The 22,087-nt window shown below is 41.0% G+C and overlaps 1 protein-coding gene across 8 annotated transcripts in view; it reads right to left on the bottom strand.

The window, feature by feature from the left end:
* The window catches only part of ptpdc1a (protein tyrosine phosphatase domain containing 1a), a 128,121-nt gene that overhangs the window by 5,357 nt on the left and 100,677 nt on the right, over positions 1-22,087 (bottom strand). For 7 of the 8 annotated variants that reach the window (XM_078209661.1, XM_078209654.1, XM_078209659.1 and 4 more), the window contains 2 exons: positions 20,406-20,543; positions 16,493-17,793 (listed from right to left, as the gene is read on the bottom strand). In XM_078209661.1, coding sequence (XP_078065787.1) covers positions 16,493-17,793; positions 20,406-20,543 — 1,439 coding nt within the window. The remainder of the gene's footprint in view (positions 1-16,492; positions 17,794-20,405; positions 20,544-22,087) is intronic. The other variant, XM_078209658.1, reaches the window with a different exon arrangement.

Here is a 22,087-nt window from a genome sequence, read left to right as displayed (position 1 = left end):
CCTCTAACTAGAATTGGTACAAGACATTGGTTAGGCCAATGTTGGAACACCGCAGACAGTTTCGAACACCTCTTTGAGAAAAGACATGGAAAGGATACAGTGAAGAGTCACCATTATGATGCCAAGAATGAATGATTAGAATTAAGATTTTTTTTTTTGCTCAGATGTATATAAGGTTCAGTGGCAACCTGACTATTGTTTTCAAAGTTATGGCAGTATTTGAGGGGATAAATGGTAAAGATTGTTCCTAGTTCTTGGTAAGTGGGGGTTGACTTAGGGTCGAGTAGGAAATTGAAATAATCTTTTCACATAAATGATTATTTGAACGTGGATTTTTTTCTGTATCTGGCTATGAGTCAGAGACTACAGAATTATTTAATAGCAGACTGGATAACTATTTAAAATTGAAAAATTTAACAAAATATATAGGGAAATAGGATCCAAGAAGAGAACTTCAGTTGAAGAGCGAGCACTGGTACATACACGATGGGCCAAATGGTGTTTTTCTGCGCAATAATTTCTGCAAGAATACCTTTTATCTTCACTGTTTGGGCAGGGAATTAGTGGAGTGGACCAGTCAAAATGAAAATCTGATGAGTCCTATAACAGGCAGTGGCGTAGTGGTATTGTGACCAGACTAGTAATCCAGAGATCCAGGGCAAAATCTGGGGACATGGATTCAAATCCAACCATGGCAGATGGTGAAATTTGAATTCACCAACATTGTTTTCTCTCCAACTTTGTTCACGGTTTAGCTGGCTGGGATGTCAAAACTCATGAGAGTCTCATCCACATTCCCAATACAGGCCAATCTGAATCAATTATTTTGTCGATGTTCGATTATAAAGCACTGAAATGTGATAAGCCTGTCATTAAATTCTGCTGGGGGATGCTGTGAAGTCTTGGTCCTCAATTGTAGGATAAAATTGTTTCTCTTCATTTGTCTGGTACACCATCCAGGGCTGGCTTTGAAACTTACAGTGCCTAATTTTCTTGCGAAGATTCAGATCCATGAGAAAGAGTCCATTCTGATGATTTTCATTTAATGTATCTTGCAACTTTGTTTTCCAGCTGTGGCCACATGTTCGGCTTTCCTATGTTTGTGCAAGGACTGATCAGGGACAGTCAGCATGGCTTTGTGAGTGGAAAATCATGTCTCTCAAATTTGATTGAGTTTTTTGAAGGGGTAACCAAGAAGGTAGATGAGGGCAGTGCAGTTGATGTTGTCTACATGGACTTTAGCAAGGCCTTTGACAAGGTACCGCATGGTAGGTTGTTGCACAAGGTTAAATCTCATGGGATCCAGGGTGAGGTATCTAAATGGATACAAAATCAGCTTCTTGACAGAAGCCAGTGGGTGGTTGTAGAGGGTTGTTTTTCAAACTGGAGGCCTGTGACCAGCGGTGTGCCTCAGGGATCAGTGCTGGGTCCACTGTTATTTGTCATTTATATTAATGATTGGATGAGAATGTAGGAGACATGGTTAGTAAGTTTGCAGATGACACCAAGCTTGATGGCGTAGTGGATAGTGAAAAAAGTTATTCCAATTGCAATGGGATCGTGGGCCAGTGGGCTGACGAATGGCAGATGGAGTTTAATTGAGATAAATGCGAGGTGATGCATTTTGGTAGATTGAACCAGGGCAGGACTTACTCAGTTAATGGTAGGGCGTTGGGGAGAATTACAGAACAAAGAGATCTAGGGATACAGGTTCATAGCTCCTTGAAAGTGGAGTCACAGGTGGACAGAGTGGTGAAGAAGGCATTCAGCATGCTTGGTTTCATTGGTCAGAACATTGAATACAGGAGATGGGATGTCTTGTTGAAGTTGTACAAGACATTGGTAAGGCCACATTTGGAGTACTGTGTACAGTTCTGGTCACCCTATTATAGAAAGGATATTATTAAACTAGAAAGAGTGCAGAAAAGATTTACTAGGATGCTACCGAGACTTGATGATTTGAGTTATAAGGAGAGGCTAGATAGACTGGGACTTTTTCCCTCTGGACCGTAGAAGGTTGAGGGGTGATCTTATAGAGGTTGATAAAATAATGAGGGGCATAGATCAGCTAGATAGTCAATATCTTTTCCCAAAGGTAGGGGAATCTAAAACTAGAGGGCATAGGTTTAAGGTGAGAGGGGAGAGATACAAAAGTGTCCAGAGGGACAATTTTTTCACGCAGAGGGTTTAGAGTGTCTGGAACAAGCTTCCAGAGATAGTAGTAGAGGTGGGTACAATTTTGCCTTTTAAAAATCGTTTAGACAGTTACATGGATAAGATGGGTATAACGGGATATGGGCCAAATGCGGGCAATTGGGATTAGCTTAGGGGTTTTAAAAAAAGGGCAGCATGGACAAGTTGGGCCGAAGGCTGTAAACCTCTATGACTCTATTACTTTTTAGGCCTAAATTGCATAGAGAGCTTCCTGTAATCTCTAGTGTTCATCTCCGATATTTTGAATTCTCTAGCTGTTGCACAATTATTTGTCTGCTTTGCAATCTCAACAGCTTTAAGCTTGAGGGTTGTGTATCTACCATTCCTTTGTGATACCATATTGTCATATAGAGGGTAGGTTTGGCAGGATTGTAACGCACACCAATGAGAAATAGCCTTGACATCACATGTTGATGTACCCAGACAAGAGGAACTGAACGGCTGCCTTTGATATTGTGCTGTTCTATGATTCAATCCACGGTGAGTGGGTGCTAAGTATTAAGGCTTTGGATTTCTTGGCCAAAAGCCAGGGGTCGACTTTTACACAAGATCGACCATTGCACCCGTATATTGGGTATAACGACAGAATCGCCTCTCCCACATATTGTACTCCTACTTTAATTACATTGCTATATTTTTTAAACGTGCAAAAACCCAAATAATTAATCATTTATGAAGCTACAATATAAAGGCAATAATAAAAGCAATGTTTTTTAATCCATTAATTATACAGGAAACAAACAAGACTGTCGCCAACTAATTACCATCAAGTAATTTTTATGTATGAAAAGTTAATATGTTCACGTTATACCTCTATTATAATAGCACGAGGAATGTCATAAGAACACATTGCGTGCTCATTCACAGCACAATATTTGGGGAGCAGACGAGAAAGTGGAATTGAGTTAGAAGGTCATCCATGGGCATATTAAGTGGCAGAGCAGTCTCTAGGGGTTTATTATTATGTAACTATAGAAATATTGATATTACTGTTTTTGATATTAGACCATAAGACACAGGAGCGGAAGTAAGGCCATTCGGCCCATCGAGTCCACTCCATGATTGAATGGTGGAGTGGACTCGATGGGCCGAATGGCCTTACTTCCGCTCCTATGTCTTATGGTCTAATATCAAAAACAGTAATATCAATATTTCTATAGTTACATAATAATAAACCCCTAGAGACTGCTCTGCCACTTAATATGCCCATGGATGACCTTCTAACTCAATTCCACTTTCTCGTCTGCTCCCCAAATTTTTTGATTCCCTGAGAGCCCACCAATGCCTCTACTTTCTCAGAAGACTAAGGAAATTAGACATGTCAAGTATGACTCTCACCAACTTTTACAGGTACACCATAGAAAGCATTCTTTCTGGTTGTATCACAGTTTGATTTGGCTCCTGCTCTGCCCAAGACCGTAAGAAATTACAAAAGGTTGTGAATGTAGCCCAATCCAGCACGCAAACAGCCTCCCATCCATTGACTCTGTCTATACTTCCCGCTGCCTCAGCAAAGCATCCAGCATAATTAAGGACCCCACGCATCCCGGACATTCTCTCTTCCACCTTCTTCCGTCGGGAAAAAGACACAAAAGTCTGAGGTCACCAACTGACTCAAGAACAGCTTCTTCCCTCCTGCCATCAGATTTTTGAATGGGCCTAACTTGCATTAAGTTGATCTTTCTCTATACCCCAGCTATGACTGTAACACTACATTCTGCACCCTCTCCTTTCCTTCTCTATGAACGGTATGCTTTGTCTGTATAGCACGCAAGAAACAATACTTTTCCCTGTATACTAATACATGTGACAATAATAAATCAAATCAAAACAAAATCAAAAGATCAAAAATCGAATCAATTTCAATCTTGAATATACTCAATGGTGGAGCTTTCACAATCCTCTGGGATAGACAATTCCAAAGTTTCATCACCCTCAGTGAAGAAATTTCTCAATTTCAGTCCTGAATGATGGACCTCTTATCCATGTACCCATGTTTTAGATTCCTCAACCAGGGGAAACATCTTCTCATTGTCAATCATTAAGCCCCTTCACAATCTTGGATATTTGAATGAGATCACATTTCATTCTTCTAAACTCCAGCGTGTATATGCCCAATTTAATCTGTCTCTCATCACAGAACAACCCTCATCCCAGAAACCAATCTAATGAAACTTCAGCTGTACATTCTCCAAGGCAAGTGTATCCTTCCTTAGATATGGAGGCTAAAACTGCACACAATGTTTCAGATATTTTTAATATATTATTCCACATGATATGGACATCACTGGCCAGGCCAGCATTTATGGCCTATTGAAAAGGTGAGCCACCTTCCTGAGCCACTATATGTGATGTCGGTACAGCAACAATGCTGTTACGGAGGGAGTTCCAGGATTTTGACTCAGTGACAGAGGAAGCAAGTGGGGTATAGTTCACCACACTCCTGGCTTATGCTGTGGAGAATGTAAACAGGTTCACGTCTCAGTGAACCTGTTGTAAACTGCACTGACGTCACGTTGGCGTGGTGTCAATATGCAGCGAGTGGAGGGATCAATGATATTAAAATCAATTAAAATTCATGTAAAGCAGGTTCACATCCGTTATGTGCATGAACCTGATGACATCGCCAGCGAGGGGCGGGGAAGATCAGAGATCATGATCTCACTGGCGAGATCTGCGACTTCTGGATCTTGAGCCCCCGCCAGCATTCACATGGACTAGGAACGTGGGCTTAAAATCACCCCCACTATCTATCATTTTAAAAGCTTTTAGAATTTATTTTATATTGCTGGCTAATTAATTCTCAAATTCTATCTTTTCCCCATCACATCTTGGTCACTCTTTGCCAGCTTCCAAAATACTACCAATTTACAGAATTAGTACTATTCATAGAATCATAGAATCCCTACAGTGCAGAAGGAGACCATTCGGCCCATCGAGTCTGCACCGACCACAATCCCACCCAGGCCCTACCCCCACATTCTTTACAATATTATAAGCCTCTTCTTTTAATACAAGAATCACTCTAGTTTAAGCCACAGATAGATCTTTCTTGCTGAGGTGTTATCAATGTAATGCATTTTTGTTGACCATTTTGAATGTTTTTTTAAAAAAATGTTCCCCACTGTTTATTTACTGCCATACCTTTTAGTTTATTTACTAATCAACTTTGGCCAGCTCTCCTCTCATACCCATGTAGTTGGTTTTGTTTAAGTTTCGGATTTTTGTTTGGAACTGGGGTATCTCACTTTCAAATTTCAAATGGAATTAAATTGTGTTATGATCACTCCCCCCATGAGGATCTTTTACTAAGTACTAACTAAGCCTGCCTCATTGCGCAATATTAGGTCAAAAATGTATGTCTCTAGTTTGTTTCACAATGTACACAATGAGTATAACTACTGTTACGGGTCCTGTAAACAACTTCCACCTGTATTTTCTGACCCTTGTTAAACTGCACCGAAAAAAATCCATAAAATAGTATTATCCCTTTTAATTATACCAATAAACGTCTTTCCCAGTAATCACATAAAACATCTGGGTATAGTTTCCATATATGTCACCTTTTTTGTACAACTTTGAAAGAACAAAAAATGGCTTTATAGTGTTATGTTGTGAAATTATACAGACAGCAGATAGAAAGCTTTTTAAAAATTAAAAGTTAGCTTTAAACATAACTTACCAAACAAACTCAAGGCATTAATAAAAGATTTTCAGTAAGTTATAATTCAATTCAAGGACTAAAAGATTTAAACTGACCATGGAACTGTTCCAAAATTTATTCAGTTCAAAGGAATTCAGCCTTAAATGGGAAGGGTTTTTGGCTTGTCAAAACATTTGTCAAACTGTGTAAACATATCTGTACAATCATCACAAGAGTGCATGCGTAATTTATGGCAACAGGATACTGGTTTTCAAATGACTTCTTGCCATGTCTTTGGAGATCAAAGCCCATGGTGAAATTTTGAGATTGAACTCTTAAATTCAGAAATAAATTAGTTAAGTCATGGATGTTAATTTCAATTCAAACGGCAATTTATTGATTAACTCTAAATTCTCATTTAAAATTTCAAATATATGATACACTCAGATCGAGAATAAAGCTCCCTTTATTTTGCCCAAATTTCAAGAACTTCCCACTAATGTGCCGATATATACATAAAACATGTAAATGTCTTATTTCCCATCAATTGATTGCAAATCATAATTCAATATCATTTAAGGTGATTGACGTACATCAGTTGCATAGCATTGTATGACCATTATTTCTGACCATAATGCCTGCTACTGGCAAAAAAAAGGGATTGAAAATTAGTCTAAGCTGCCTCAGCAAATCCAAAATGTAAAAGTTACAGCACATAATAAGTTAGAGGACTGATTATAGGGAATGGCTTCAATGCAGCATTCAGATGGTGACTATAAACTGCCTGAGCAAAATTCTTGTAGCTTATGGCTTCAGATACATTTTATCAAAACACATCAGAGGAAAACATAAAGCACAGGATTTCAATTTAGGCCACATTTATCAAATTAAAAATTTGTCTAACTACCAACCATAAGGGTCCAATATGCAAGGAGTGATTGTTTTAATCTGATATTAGTAGATATGCCCTTCCAGCACAAAAGTCCCTACAGCTCAGTACTAAATTCACAATTATAGCATAAAAGAAGCCAAGAATAGTTAACAAAGGCAGTTAAAAAAAAAATTACACTGGTACATTACAGGGAAGCTCTTGAAATTTGGGAAAAAATATAGGGAGCTTTATTCTGGATCCGAGTGCATCATACATTAATAAGATGACACAGCACAGGAGGAGGCAATTCAGCTGATTATAATTATGGTGCCTCTTTGAGAGAGCTATGAAATTAATCCAACTTCCTTGCTCTTTCCTCAACGCCATATAAATTTGTCACATTCAATTACCATAGAGCACAGTATACAAGTCGACTATTGAAACTTTGAAAAATCCATCCAAAAAGGGTTGACTTTTATGTCGACTATAAAATGTGAACCACAATCGTAATGTTTTAAAAACCGTCAAATTCATTGTCTTTGGCATCCAGTGCAAAGAGTTCAAAGAATTACTCCTGAGTCACTTTTTTTTATTCTTTCATGAGAAGTGGGCGTTGCTGGCAAGGTCAGTGTTTGTTGCCTATCCCTAATTGCCCTTGAACTGAATGCTCTGCCACTGCAGAGGGAAATTAAGAGTGAACCACATTGCTTTTGGTCTGGAGTCACGTGTAGGCCAGACCAGGTAAGGATGACAGATTTCCTTCCCTAAGAGACATCAGTGAGCCAGATGGGTTTTCCAACAATAAATGTAGCGGTCATGGTCATTACTGAGATGACCTTACTTGTGGGGGATGTTGTGTGTGTGTAGACTTATGTGCCAAATATAAGCCCACATGCACTTTGGCACCAAAATGATGTTGTCTTATACATCGGGTAAACATGTACACCGTGATCTATGGTATTTATCCAATTCTCATTTCAGTTATTGAATGTACGTCTACCATTCTTTCAGGCAAAACATACCAGATCATAACATCTCATGTCACCTCTAGTTCATTTGCTAATTATTTTAAATCTGCTTTCTGTGGTTACCAACCATTCTGCCAGTAGAAACAGTTTACTCATCAAAACCATTCATGACCACGAGAACCTCTACCTGCTCTACTTTAAGGAGAATGATGCTAGTTTCTCTGATGAAAGGTCATCAACCTGAAATGTTAACATTGTTTCTCTCTCCACAAGGCTGCCTGGCCTGCTGAGTATTTCCAGTATTTTTTGTTTTCAATTCCAGTTTTCTAGTTTCTTCATACAACTGAAATCCCTCATCCCAGATAGCATTCTAGCAAATCTCTTTTGTACTTTCTCAATGTCCTTGACATCCTTCCTAAATATAGTCTCCAGATTTGGAAATATTACTTCATCTGTTGTCTAACTAGTGTTTTATAAAGATTTAGCACCACTTCCACACTTTTGTATGTCATGTCTCTGTAAAACAAGAACCTTGAATGCTTTTTTTGGAGCCTTCTGTCCTGCCACCATCCTTTATAATAGTACCATTTAGCTTACACTGCTTCATTCATCCTACCATTTTTTTTTTTTTTTAATATATTTTTTTTTAACTGGTCGGTGCAACATCGTGGGCCGAAGGGCCTGTTCTGCGCTGTAATGTTCTATGTTCTAAAGTGATTCACTTCATATATGTCCATTCCACCAATCTATGTCCTACTTAAGTCTATTACTATCTTCTTCACTGTTTACAAAATTTATGACTTTGAAATTGTATTCTACATACCAAAATTTAGGTCATTAATATAACTAGAATGGCAGTGCTCCCAATACTTTAGAAGGACCACGGCACACCTTTCTAGTGAAAAATAACTGCTCACCATAGTGTGCAGGACTCGATCAAATGTTTTTGGAATTTCATAAACACAACTTTAATAGTCAATCAAGTTAGTCGAGCATAATTTGCTGTTAATAAATGCATACAAACTACCATATTTTACCAAGTGTCAATTACTTTTTTTCTGGATTAGTGTCTCAAATTTCCCCACCACAGACATTCAGCTAACTGATGTGAAGTGCTGGGTTTAGTCTTTTCCCTTTTTAAGAGAAGCGGGGTGGGGTTTTCCTCCCCCTCTGCAGCATGTTTCACGACATTTTCACCACAAGAATGCAAGTGGGAGCTTGTGCTCGGATTGAGACATTAGAAGGGGTACAGAGGAGAATCAGCAGGATGTTGTCTGGGCTGGAGTGTCTCAGCTATGAAGAGAGGCTGGTTACACTGAAGTTGTTTTCCTTAACAGCAGAAAAGACTGAGATGTACAAAATTATGAGGGACGTAGATGGGATCGATAGGAAGAAACTTTCGCCTTAGTAGAGAGGTCAATAACCAGGGGGTATAGATTTAAGGTAAGGGGCAGAAGGTTTAGAGGGGATTTGAGGAAAAACATTTTCACCCAGATGGTGGTGGAAATCTGGAACTCAGTGCCTGAAAAGGTGGTAGAAGCAGGAATTCTCAACATTAAGAAGCGTTTAGTTGAGCACTTAACAGAGTAAGCTCTATTCGTTAAATGGGGGATCTTTTCTGCAGTTTAAATAAGTTGCCTTATTGAATAGTATTGACACAATATTACTTTTAACTTGTTTATTACAATCAATGTCTTAAAATTTGAAATCTTGTTTGGTGCTCTTTTCAGCTGGTCATTGGAAACTGAAATATCTTTTCAAAGATTAGCAGTTTGTACAGGAACAGTAACACCAGCCAATCGAATTCCAATCACTCAGGCCAGAAACCTTTACAATGCCATTGGCCGGCGGCAGATGTTCTGGTCCCGCCGTTGTCAATGGGTTTCCCGTTGAATGCATCCCCTGCCGCACGCCCCCAGCCCATCCCCCTGTCCCCCCACTACCAGCTGGGGGATCCACAGGGGGGGTGCGCATTCGACCAGACCAGAAGATCCCGCCAGCGTGAATGGCCACAAAATTCCAGCCACTGAATGAACTTTCCTCCAATGGAGCATTTCTACATGATTGTTCCATCTCCTTTTCCATAGCTATTATGATCACTGTTTCCTAATGTGGCTCCCAGTCAAAAATGTTCAACTTGTTCCAACTCATTGCCAGAACTAGATTCAGATCTGCTTTCTTCCTCATTGGGATGAAAGCATATTTTCCCACTCTGTGGCTGTGGAACTTTCTCCCAAAAAAGTTCTAAATGTCAAATTCGCGAGAAAACTGATGTAAATCACAGTGGCTTTTTTAGTGCAACTTCAGGCAAGAATCTCCCACACTCTGTGCAATGCAGAAGTCACAATCGGGAATATAATTAAAAGCTCAGGCAGGCCCTATTCACACCAGAGGCTGATAGTTCCAGGCCTCTGCACATGCGCAGTGGCCCTGAACTGTCAGCCTGTAGTTTGCTGTGCAGCTCAATTGCAGGCCAGCCCGAACCGCCCCCACCATGTCCCTGACCGCCCAATCTCCAGCATCCCCACCCCCCAGGAGTGACGATTCCACCCCCCCTGCCCCCGCCGCCCCCCCCCCCCCCCCCAAATGAGGCAGACCCTGCCAGAATCCCCAGGTTGATCACTCTCCCCCCACCCCCCCTCAGCCTACTCCGATCGCTGACCTCCCTCCAGCCCACATCGATCCCATTGGCAGAGTGGCAGTGGGGCCCCCCACCTCCAATGATCACCCCTAGGCCCTGCCCCCAACAGGCCCTGCTTAGCAGGCCCCACCCCCTTGACACCCCGATGCCTGGTGGGCAGTGCCAAGGTGCCCCCTGGGCATGGGCACTTTGCCCCTTGGGCAGTGCCAGGGGGCACAGGCTGGCACTGCCAGGATGCCCATGCCCAGTGGGCACCACCCCCACCACCCAGCCTCCTAGGGGGACCCGATTGGCCCCCTTCCACTCCAGCAGAGTTGTCCCACTAGTTCCCCGAAAGTGAGGAGCTAGTCTGAACCCCGCTGAAGTGAAATACTCTTGACAGGGTGGGAGATGCCAGTGGGCCCGCTAATCACATTAAAATAAGATTTAAAACAGATGCAAGGTATTTACCTTGTGTTCCCGACGGTTTCCAGCACGGCTCAGACGGCGCTGGATATCCGGCGCTGGGAGATGCGTGTGTGGCGGGAACACATGCGTGAATCCTGCGAATTGGCCGACAAGCGATTCTCCCAGCCTGCCACGCTAAAAAATTAGTGTGGCGGGATGGGAGAATCGCTCCCTATATTAAAGTACCCTATTAGCACTATTTTGTAGTTCTTAATTTGATTTGTCACATGTATTAGTATACAGTAAAAAGTATACAGACAATGCAGACAAAGCATACTGTTCATAGAGTACATAGGGGAGAAGAAAAGGAGAGGGTGCAGAGTGTGGTGGTACAGTCATAGCTAGGGTGTAGCACTGTGAGAGAGTTTAAAAGAGTTAGAGTACAGTTTTAAAAGCATAGAACGAGAGTAGAAGATAGAATTAGAGGGTATGCTGGGGACAGCTTGCCACGCTCTGGCGACACCTTATCTTTCTGAAATTTGCCTTTAAATTTTCTCCCTGATCTCTTTCCTATTAATTGATATCCTGTAGTATGCATCAAACACACTAACTTCTCTGTTGTTTGTTAATTCTAATCAAATAGATCCTACTTTTGAATCCTAAAGTACAACGTCTGTTCCTAGTATCTATAACAGTATCTTTGATCAAAACTGCCACCTCTTTTTTTAATACAAGACCTTCCCCAGTCTTCCTGAATGTTTTGGAACCAGGAATATTAAATACCCACTCCTTCCCTTGTTTGAGCCAAGTCTTTGTTATTGATAAGATATCATAATCCCATGTGCCTACTTTTTCTTGCAGCGTACCAATTGTATTTACCACCCTGTTTTCACACATGCACTCAAAAACCTCTTTAGACTGCATTACATTTCTGTATTTGATCCTATTTCCAAACTACTCACCATTCTAGTGCTGTTTGGCACTCCTAGTCCTCTGCAACCTTGCAGCCCCTGGCTCGTGCTTCATCCTGATGCCCCTCCCTTGTCATTTATTTTTACCCCTGCCTCTGCAACACCAGTTAACCACTCTGCAAGGACACTGGTCCCAGCTGTCCCAGCAAACCGTCCATCTTGTACAAGTCCTAGAACTGATCTACAGCACAGTAGCACAGCGGTTAGCACGGCTGCTTCACAGCGCCAGGGACCCAGGTTCGATTCCCGACTTGGATCACTGTCTGTGTGGAGTTTGCAAATTCTCCCCGTGTCTGCATGAGTTTCCTCCGGATGCTCCAGTTTCCTCCCACATTTTGAAAAACGTGCTGGTTAGGTGCACTGACCCGAACAGGCACCGGACTGTGGCGACTAGGGGAATTTCACAGTAACTTCATTGCAGTGTTAATGTAAGCCTACTTGTGACTAATAAATAAATAAAAACTTTTACTTTTAAAAAAGTCCCAAGAATCTGAAACCTTCTCTCCTGCACCATTTTCTCACAGTCTTATCCAACTGCTTGAAACATTCAGCAGGTCAGGCAATCTCTGTGGATAGAGAAACAAAATAAAGGTTTCAGGTTGTGATATTTTATTTGAAGAGGGATGGGAGGAGGCTCAAGTGGAGCAAAAATATCTGTACTGACTGGTTGGGCCAACAAGCCTGTTTCTGTACTTAACGTACATGTAATTCTAGCTATTGTCACTAGTTTCAACATGGATCACACAACTCCTGGCTATTCCCATTCTTAGTAAGAAGTCTCACAACACCAGGTTAAAGTCCAAAAGGTTTATTTGGTAGCAAATGCCACTAGCTTTCGGAGCGTTGCCCCTTCGTCAGGTGGAGTGGGCATCTACATATTCCCATTCTTCCCAGAAAATTTTCTGCACTATTCAGTGATGCCCCTTACCCTGAATCTAAGGAAGCAATACATCATGTTGGCAATTACATAAATACCCATTTAGCCCCTGAATATCAGATTCCAAATATCACTATATTTCTACACTTCACCTCCCTGTGCAATCATCTGCCCCACAGTGCCATGAACCTGCTCTGGACTGCACTCCAATGAGGCACTGTCACCTTTGCTGGTACCCACTTAGAGGATTCAAGCGCTGTCTGCCTCATTCCACCCTCCGGATTGCCACACACTTATTATGCTCCCGAACTCTCTGTAGCCCCAGGATAACAAACTCCCGGAGTGTGCTCTCCAGGAAAATTCTCAGCCTCCCATATGCTCCGCAGCGACTTCAAAAGCCCTAAGCTTCTGTTCAAACTGTTGGCGTTTCTCTGCACACGTGGACAAAAAGCATCCCGGAGTTCACACATGGCATAGGAATTTCAGCAAACGGTTGCGGCTGTCATACATGTTTTTAATTTAGTATCCAGTTACTCCTATTTATATACCAGATCTGTCTTCACTGCAATTCAGATCTCTTTAATGTTGGCACCCTCTTAGTTAATTAGATCCAATGGAGTAAAACAAAAAATTCATCTATTCATATATTAATATATGCACTTACTTACTGCTGCTCCTCGAGTTAAACTACTTATCACCTCCTCCGCCCCCTCCACAATTTCTGACTTAACCATATTCTTGTCGACACTCCCTTTAGCAGATTCACCCAACTCTCACCACATTTTGCAGATATTTTTCCAAAAGGGGAGTGCTCAACCAAGCATCCGCAAGAAAGTTTCGAAGGCTCCACGCCATCCCCCCCACCCTGGCGTTTCTCCCAACATCAGTCTACCCTCTGGATCAGCTCAGCTCTTCGCAACTGGTTGGTAGCCATCACACTTAACACCATGCCAGTCATGTGGCCTACATGACCTCACACCTCACTCTCATTAACCAGTAATTCATGTCAAAGTTCAACATTAAAACTAACAATATTTTGATACATTTTTTTATTGTTTAGGTTCAATAATAAAACATTTTAATGGCTGCATGATGTTTGATTTATTACCATTCTCATCCAATGCTGCTCCCAGCATCTGTGCGTCTGGATGGCACGAGCCAACTGCTCTGTTTGAATTAGTGGCATGCGTGGAATAGAAGCTTCAATACAGAGAGGTCTCTGGATATTAAAACCATGGAGCAACAAACCCAGGACCTGTAGCCAAATGAAACATTTAGGTGGGCACTATTTAAGCAACAGTTCAAGGCAGCAAGGAGCCCCAGAAAGAGAAAAGCAGTACTGGGAGCAGCCTACAGAATCGATTCCTCAAGAGGGAAACCTGGCAAAAAGCAGGACTCAAAAACAGCCCAAAAAGCCAAGCTGGCTCAAAGCTTGGTACGGTGGTTAGCACTTCTGTCTCTCTCAGAACCAGGGACCCGGGTTCAATTCTGACCTCGGGTGACTGTCTGTGTGGAGTTTGCACATTCTCCCCGTGTCCCTTGAGATGGTCCAGTTTCCCCCCACATTCCAAAGCTATGCAGGTTAGGTTGATTGGCCATGCTAAATTGCCCCTAATGTCCCAAGATGTGTAGGTTAGGGGGATTAGTGGGGCTAATACGTGGGGTTATATGGATAAAGCCTGGGTAAGATGCACTGTTGGAGAGTCGGTGCAGACTTGATGGGCCAAATGGCCTCCTTCTGCACTGTAGGGGTTCTATGAAAGTAATTAGGTTTGATGATTTGTTTCCATCAGTTGAATATCTGGACGTTGTGTTAGTGGAATAGAAAATATAGTTCATTCACATTCCTCTGAGCTTACTTTCTTTAATGGTTTTTTGCAGACATGCCATCTCCATCTCAATTCAGGTTGGAATGTAGGATGTACAGTAATGTAAATTAGGTAGTCACCTTGGCTGAGAGTTCAAGTCACGTTAGTCCTTGTTTTTAAAAGCTTAATTTTTAAAGTTCAATTCATGTTTCTAGCCAGTGGATTAAATATCATTATTTGGTATAAAATGCATCTTCATTACAAAATCAAAAAATCTTCATAAACACCAGTTACAATTGGTCAACCAACTTTTGGTCACAATAACTAAGAGCTAGAAAGACAGTCTGACTATTAACTGGCTTATAACTTTTAAAGCTTAGAAAACTAAGTGATACTTCAGTTTATTGAAGACACACTTCGGTACCATTCACCCACTACATACCAGTGAATTACTACCCTCTGCAAATTCCCATCAGTCTGTTTAGCACGTCACTTGAATTCACGCAACTCTCACAAGACTCTGGGCAGGGTTTCCCGGCCACACTCGCCCCAAAACCCAGAAAATCCTACCCGAGGTCAACGGACCTTTGCATAGTATGCCCCCTGCCCGCTACAATTTCCATGGTGGGCGGGAAGGGAAAACTCCCCCCTCTGTGTTCAAGATCAATGCTAACATTATCACTTAAATTTAAAAAGTTAAATTCCCAAGAATGCAAATTCCGCCATATGATGACTGCGGAGATCCATCTATGAATTTCTAGCAAAGACGGCAACAGTACGTTTACATACTAACACCAAGAGGAAGAAACAATTGAGTTGTCTTAGCTTGGGCATGAATTGTATAAATATTTTCAGATACAATCTGAAGAAACAAGGTAAATCTAGTGAAATGTGACAGTATTAAACATGGTTGTGGTCGTTTTTGCAAGGAAACTCATGCTGCCTGATCCTGGTTACTTAACTTGTCATGACTTTTCTTTTGGAGATCACACACAACTGACACAATTAACAAGGGGCTGTACCTTCCAATTAGCGTTGGAAAGTGATGGCCCAAAGAAATAAATACACACTTACCTGCCCTTGAAAATTGCACTGACACTTCTGATCGCCAGAGCAACTTGGGGCCTGCATTGAAAGACTCCTCAAAGCTTCAGCACAGTACAGTTCCATCAGATTAAAGACGGCCACGCCCCTGTTTTACTGCAGTAGCTGCCGTAAAGCAGGTGAGTTTAAAGATCCCAATGAAATTAATCGGCCAGGGAGAAGGGAAGTGTTTACAGGAAGTGGATACACAGAAATTTGAAGAGATTATAATTTTTCTAAACTTTTCTGGGTAGCTACTGGCCAAACCATCTGAACTTTGCAATTTAAATCACATTTTTGGATAGCCTCCAACACGGGACAATTGCCATGCAAACCCTTATCAGGGAACTTCCAAGAGGGATTCTCCAGCACATTTTTGGGGTACCCCTCAAATCCACGCTGGGGAACTCAAAAGTTACAGCCCAACATGTAAAAACAGCCTTCACAACCTGTGTGGGCAAATATTTTTTTCCCTTCTGCAGTGAATGCAGCAATGTTTTCCTGGAATGAAATGGAGTGAGATTGAAAATCATAAACTACAACCTTGATGGATCAATGGGTTACACACTTTCTACAAACTATTTCAAATGCTCTTTAAATGTGAAGTTAATGGCGTTTGGCAAAAATAAACAGAAATGCATCTTTAACACCATCAGAATGCTGCAGAGGCAGGTAAGAGGCATGGTTTTGTGAAGGCCCAATAATGTTTAAAATGATTGTGAATCCTGGGCTTGACGTTACTGCGAGGTTTTCTTTCAGCTGCCTTAGAGCAAGGACTAGAGTAATAGAGAAAAGTATTTTCTTTAGGGACTTTCTAAGTCCCTTTCTAAGTCCCTAAGGGACTTTCTTTTCTAAGGGACAGCCTTATGTTGAAGGGTTGATTGATAGTTGGAACCTGGGAAAGAGGGTATCGTTAGGAAAAAGATGGGACAGGTGAAAGATGGGAATTGATCTCAGAAATGTCATCAAATATATGTTAATTACAACATTTTAAGTTATACACCATAAGTATATTGCAGAATACCTCACCTGCCACATTTCAACTTTATCCATGAGATCTTCCTCAAAGTCCATGCAAAATGCCATGGCTTTTCCTGCTGCCAATCTCCTTTCTTCAATGTTCAATTCTGATTGTATAGTGATGCACGGAATATCTTCAGCTGACCAGTTGGCTTTCCTTTCTTCATCCCCAAGTACAAACATTTTTTTGTGATTTATGGAAGCTTTCTCTGTAGATTTTTTGCAGAGTGGAGGTGGGAAAAGATTTTCCTTAGCAGCCCTGGCATTCTGATTACTCATGGCACTAACCCTGGTACATTCTTTCTCATTAGCGTTACTGGTACCGTGAGAAGTGATAACTGTATTTGGTGCCTCAGAGATAAAATATTTTAATGCAGCAGCTGTCGTTGATGTCCTCAAGGAAAATGTTCGGTGGACCTCTTTTGACAGTTTTCTTCTTATAAAAAGAGGAGACTCCACTTTTTGGTCACTTGCATTACAAGATTTCTGACTTTCCCAGAGACTAGATTTGAAGGTAATCGATGGACTTTGCTTAATAAGGCAAAGCTCTGGTACTTTCAGAACAGATGGGCTGATCTGGTTGGTGTCCATTGGTATTAGACTGGGCTGTCGGAGGTTGAGCTGAGACAAACTTTGCTGATGGGACTTGCCAGAGAAAGCAACCTGCGCTGGCGCTGTGAAAGGTGTCTCACTTTGTTCTGCGAAAAGTTCAGCTCTGTGAAGGTCTGACTCACTGTAGCTGAGGCGCTTTTTCAAGTGGGATAAGGGCTGAAGGAAGTCTGCATTGCGCCGTTTCCAAAGAGGGTCGAACTCCTGCTCACTCACCAAATTGTTAGGAATAAATTCAGTTGTGGCGTGCTCAAAATGATCTCCCATATCGAAGCCTTGGCGATCAAATTCTTTATCCAGTTGCACCACGCCCAATTGTGATACTGTCTTTTCAATTTCTGCTGAGAGATCTGGGATTTCTATAGTCCCTTCTTCAATCAGTTGCCTGTTTTCTGCAAAGTCCAGTAACAACTTGCAAGTCAGGTGAATTATTTTTGGGACATGTCTTAGTTGCCGTGCTTCATATCCGTGCAGCAGATGGCGCTGGCGAATGAGATACTGAGAGACTGTAACAGCGTGAGCTCTTGGGTCGCAGCACGAAAATACATTCCGTAATGGAATCAGGAACTGGGAAAATTCACGAACACATAGCAACTGCCCGCGGGTTTGAATTGCATTTGGCCTCTTGGCACGAACGAACAGTATTGCTTGGTCTGCACTCATCCTTGTTGCAAAGACTAGGTAACAAGCTATTAAGACTCCTAAGGAGATGGAATGGAATTTCAAAAATAAATTCATAATTTATCTTTTTATTCAAAATATGCTGTACAGAAAAAAAAAGAAAGATGGTTTTATTGCACCGAACTAGAGGCATGTCAGATAAAGTTTCAGTTGCATGGGATAAAGCAGCTCCAGTCCAAGCAGTGAATGAAATTATACCTAAATAGTTGTGCCTACAAAGGCACAATTCCAATCTCAGATTGGATGTTTCTCCCAGCAGAGCCAGAAGAGAAATATTAGAGCAGAGGTTTAGCATAGCTACTCATGCCCAACTCAAAAAAATGACACTGGCAGAGGTGTAGGATGTTCTGGTGATACCCAAAGGAAAAACTGCAGTAAACATTGAGCAGAAAACAGAACAAGAAACAATTTCTTACGTTACTGAGCATCAATATCAAATTTTGCTCTCCAAATTGGGATCTACTGCTTATTGGGGCACTCTTTGTCACAGTAGTATATGAGGAGAAAAAACAAGAATTAATTTATAGTATAGAATGGTTATAGCACAGTAGGCAGTCTTGGCCTGTCCTCTGTCCCATATATCTCCATGATATTCACAATATATATTAATATCATGAGACTATAAGAAAGAGGAGCAAGAAAATGTCACACAAACCATGGAGCCTATTCTACTATTCAATGAGATCATGGGTGATCTTTGACATCTACTCCACTTTCCAACCCAATCCCCATATCCGTCAATCCCCTTTTGTATCCAAGAATTTATTACTCAGCCTTAGATATACTCAGTGACATGATCCTCTTGGGTAGAGAACTCCATGCTTCACAACCATCTGCATGGAAAATATTTCTCATCTCACACCTAACTGGCTGACCACTTGTCCTGAGACTGTCACTTAATTCTAGATTGCCCAGCCAGAGGAAACATCCTCTCAGTAAGATGCCTCTCCACATCTATCTTTTAACCAATAGCCTATCCGTAATAATATTACCCCCAACCACAAGACCTGCAGCGAGGACGGAGGATTTGGCACCCAGCCAAATCTCCATTTACTGCAATGGACGCAGAAAATCCCACCAGCGTGAATGGCCGCAAGATTTCAGCCCTTATCTTGCACAATAAGCTTTTGTTGGCACCTTATTGAATGTCATTTAAAATCTAAATATATTACATCTGCTGGTTGCCCTTTTATCTATCCTGTGCCTTATATCCTCAACAAACCAATAGATTGGTCAATTACAATTCTCCTTCCATAGATTCATGGCAGCTCCACCTCATCATTTGATTTTTAATGCCATATTACCACTTCCTTAATAGTGAATTCCAGCATTTTGTGACAACTGATGTCAGGCTAGTTGGCCCATAGTTTTCCTTTTATCTTTCCCTCCATTCTTGAATACTGATGTTGTTTGCTATCTTCCTATCCACTGGGACCATTCCAGAATCTAGAGAATTTTGGAAGATCACAATTAGTGCATTCACTGTCTCTGTAGCAATTATTTTAGAACACTATGGTGTAGGCCATCAAGTCCAAGGGATTTGTCATACCTAATGCCATACCTTTTGTTATGCATTTAAAGTAGTTATATCTCTGCTAGTAGAATATTATGTGACTTGTAGTGGTGCAAGCAGAGGGATTTGCAGGCTTTTGGGGTACTTCCATCTTGGACCTTGGACGAGCAATATCCCTTAAATAAAACCACATTGTGTTTGATTTTAACCCACCAGTGTGGCACCCCATTACTTTTCTTTTTGTGGAAATTCCTGGTCAATACTTCAGACCTTTCAATCTAATTGCCCGATCTACCTTAGCTAACACATCCCTCACACCAAAGTAATTGGAGTTACCTTACTTAAATACACTAGTTGCAGACTTATGTACATCACTCATTAACTCAGTATGAAATTGTAACAAATTATGGTCATTTTCCCCACAGGATCCTTCACCATGAGATTATCATCTCCCATTGCTTAAGACAAGATGTTAAAATAGCCTCTTCCCTGACTAGTTCTATGGTGTATTGTCAGAAAAGTGCCTTATATGCATTCAATTAATTTATCCTCTAAACTACTTTTGCTGATTTGATTTGTCCAGTCTATAAGATGACCAAAATGCCTTACAATTATTGCAATGCCTTTGTTCCAAACTCCTATTATTTTTCTGCCTAACAGTATAGCTACTGTTTTGGACCCATAAGTTACTCACCCCATTTCCTGAACCTTGTTACTTATTCTCTCCACCCATATTGATTATTTTTCTGATCTTCTGAGCCAAGATATTTCTTCACAGTTATTCTTTTGTCATCCTTTATCTTCAGGGTTACCCAGCTCAGACTCCAGCTCAACAAGGGTGAAATTCCACAAAATGGACTTATTTACAGCCCAGCATCTCAATGCTCTTCACTAATTTCCACAGCTCTGCAGTTGCAGCATTAACTGCACTGTCTAATCTAGTTTTACTTAAATTAACATTTATGTACATTATAAACTCATTTTAGATTATTGTAAATAATTACTCTTATGAGCATTAATATTGTTTGGGAAATGATACAATTAATCAAATAAATATTTGGTTTATGCCCGAATGCCAAAGTCCACAAATGTCTACAGAAAAAAAACTAAAAGGTTTACCTGTCCTTCCAAGTCCAGCATGACAATGAATAGCCACTTTTCCTTCTTGTAGGGCAAAAGCCATAACTTTGACCATATCAAGGATAGTGGTGAGAGATGCCACACCATAGTCCTTCCATCCAAAATTATAAAAATAATCTGAAAACAAGTTTAAAATTATTTTTTTAGAAATCAGTGCTAAACATGGCTGTACAAACCACATTTTATTGGCTATTATTTCCAGCTATTTGAGAGCAATCTCTTCCTTGCACTGCCCCAGCACCTTGAAAATCCCATTTCTCACGAGATCATTATGAAATTCACTCATTGTTTCTTCTTAATTACGTTCAACCATCTTGGAGGTGCCAACCTACTTTTGTTGATTGTTGCTGTGCATTGGTTGATCACATTTAGTGCTGAGTTTACTTAAGACTCCAGATCTCCTTCAACTTCATCCTTAGCTTTTTGAACACTATTCATGACGTATTGGTAGTCCATTCTTTGTTCCTATCAGTAGCACTTTATATTAAATTTTATCCATTATTGTTCCATTCGTTTATATATCCTGTCCAACATATTGGGTGAAATTTTACTGCTGCTCCCGTCGGTGGGATATTCCGTTCCCACCCAAGTTAATGCACTTTTGAACAGCTCATTGCATTTTCAATCCTGGCCTTGGCCCCGCTGCGACAGGGCTGTAAAATTCCACCCATTCTGCAATCTCTAAACTGCTTTTGCTGCCCCTCATTTGATATCATCTACAAATGTAACCGCTTTGCATTGAGCTTCAAAATCAAAGGTGATTACGTAAATTAGAAACAGCAGTCGTTCCACTGCTGAGCCTCGAGGCATTTGTCATTATTCCATAATCTAACATCATTCAAACACATGCTCATTGTTTCCCATGCTTCAACCAGTTCCTTATCCTTTTCTAGGGCTTACCCCGAATCCCTACAGTTTGGAATGTAATCATCAGGCTTTCCTCGGACAATCTTTTGGAAGTTGAGTTACACCACATCATAGATTTACCATAGTTCAGTTAAGTTGTCACTTCCTCAAAGAAGTTGCGATCAATGTGCAACCTCATTGCGCAGACTTCTGATCCTCAGTCATTATGGTATTTTTAATGAAGGCACATGACAAGGGGAAAAGCACACAAACTAAAGATTGGGGCATGGGTTGCAAGGTATCAGACAGATTAGGAATAAAAGGGTCATTAACACGGTATATGTAACAAGTGGTATTAACCAGGTATCTGCAGCAGGGGCTTAAGCTTTTTACCCTACAAAGTAGAAAAGTCACCTGGATCTGGTCAGGCTGCATCCTAGGTTTCCGAGGGATGCAATGGTTTCAGTTGCAGAGGCTTTCGCCATAATCTTCCGATCCTGCTTGCAGATTAAAGTAGTACCAGAGGATTGCAAATGTTCCATCCCTGTTCAAAAAAGGAAGGATAAGCCCAGCGACTACAGGCCAGTCAGTCTAATGTTGGTGGCGGAGAAACCTTTTACAGGATAAAATTAATTGGGCACTTGAAATATAGAGGTTGATAAATGAAAGCCACCAAGAATTGACTAACTAGATTGTGGGTTAATGAGGATACAAAAGACTTTTGATAAAGTACCACAAAATAGACTTATTAACAAAATTGATGACCATGGGATTACATGGATATGAATTTGACAAAGGAAAAGAGAGCAGAGAGT

Source organism: Mustelus asterias, chromosome 3, assembly GCF_964213995.1.
Source record: "Mustelus asterias chromosome 3, sMusAst1.hap1.1, whole genome shotgun sequence".
In the NCBI taxonomy this organism is placed as follows: Eukaryota; Metazoa; Chordata; class Chondrichthyes; order Carcharhiniformes; family Triakidae; genus Mustelus; species Mustelus asterias.
This window is presented reverse-complemented; position numbering and strand designations above follow the sequence as displayed.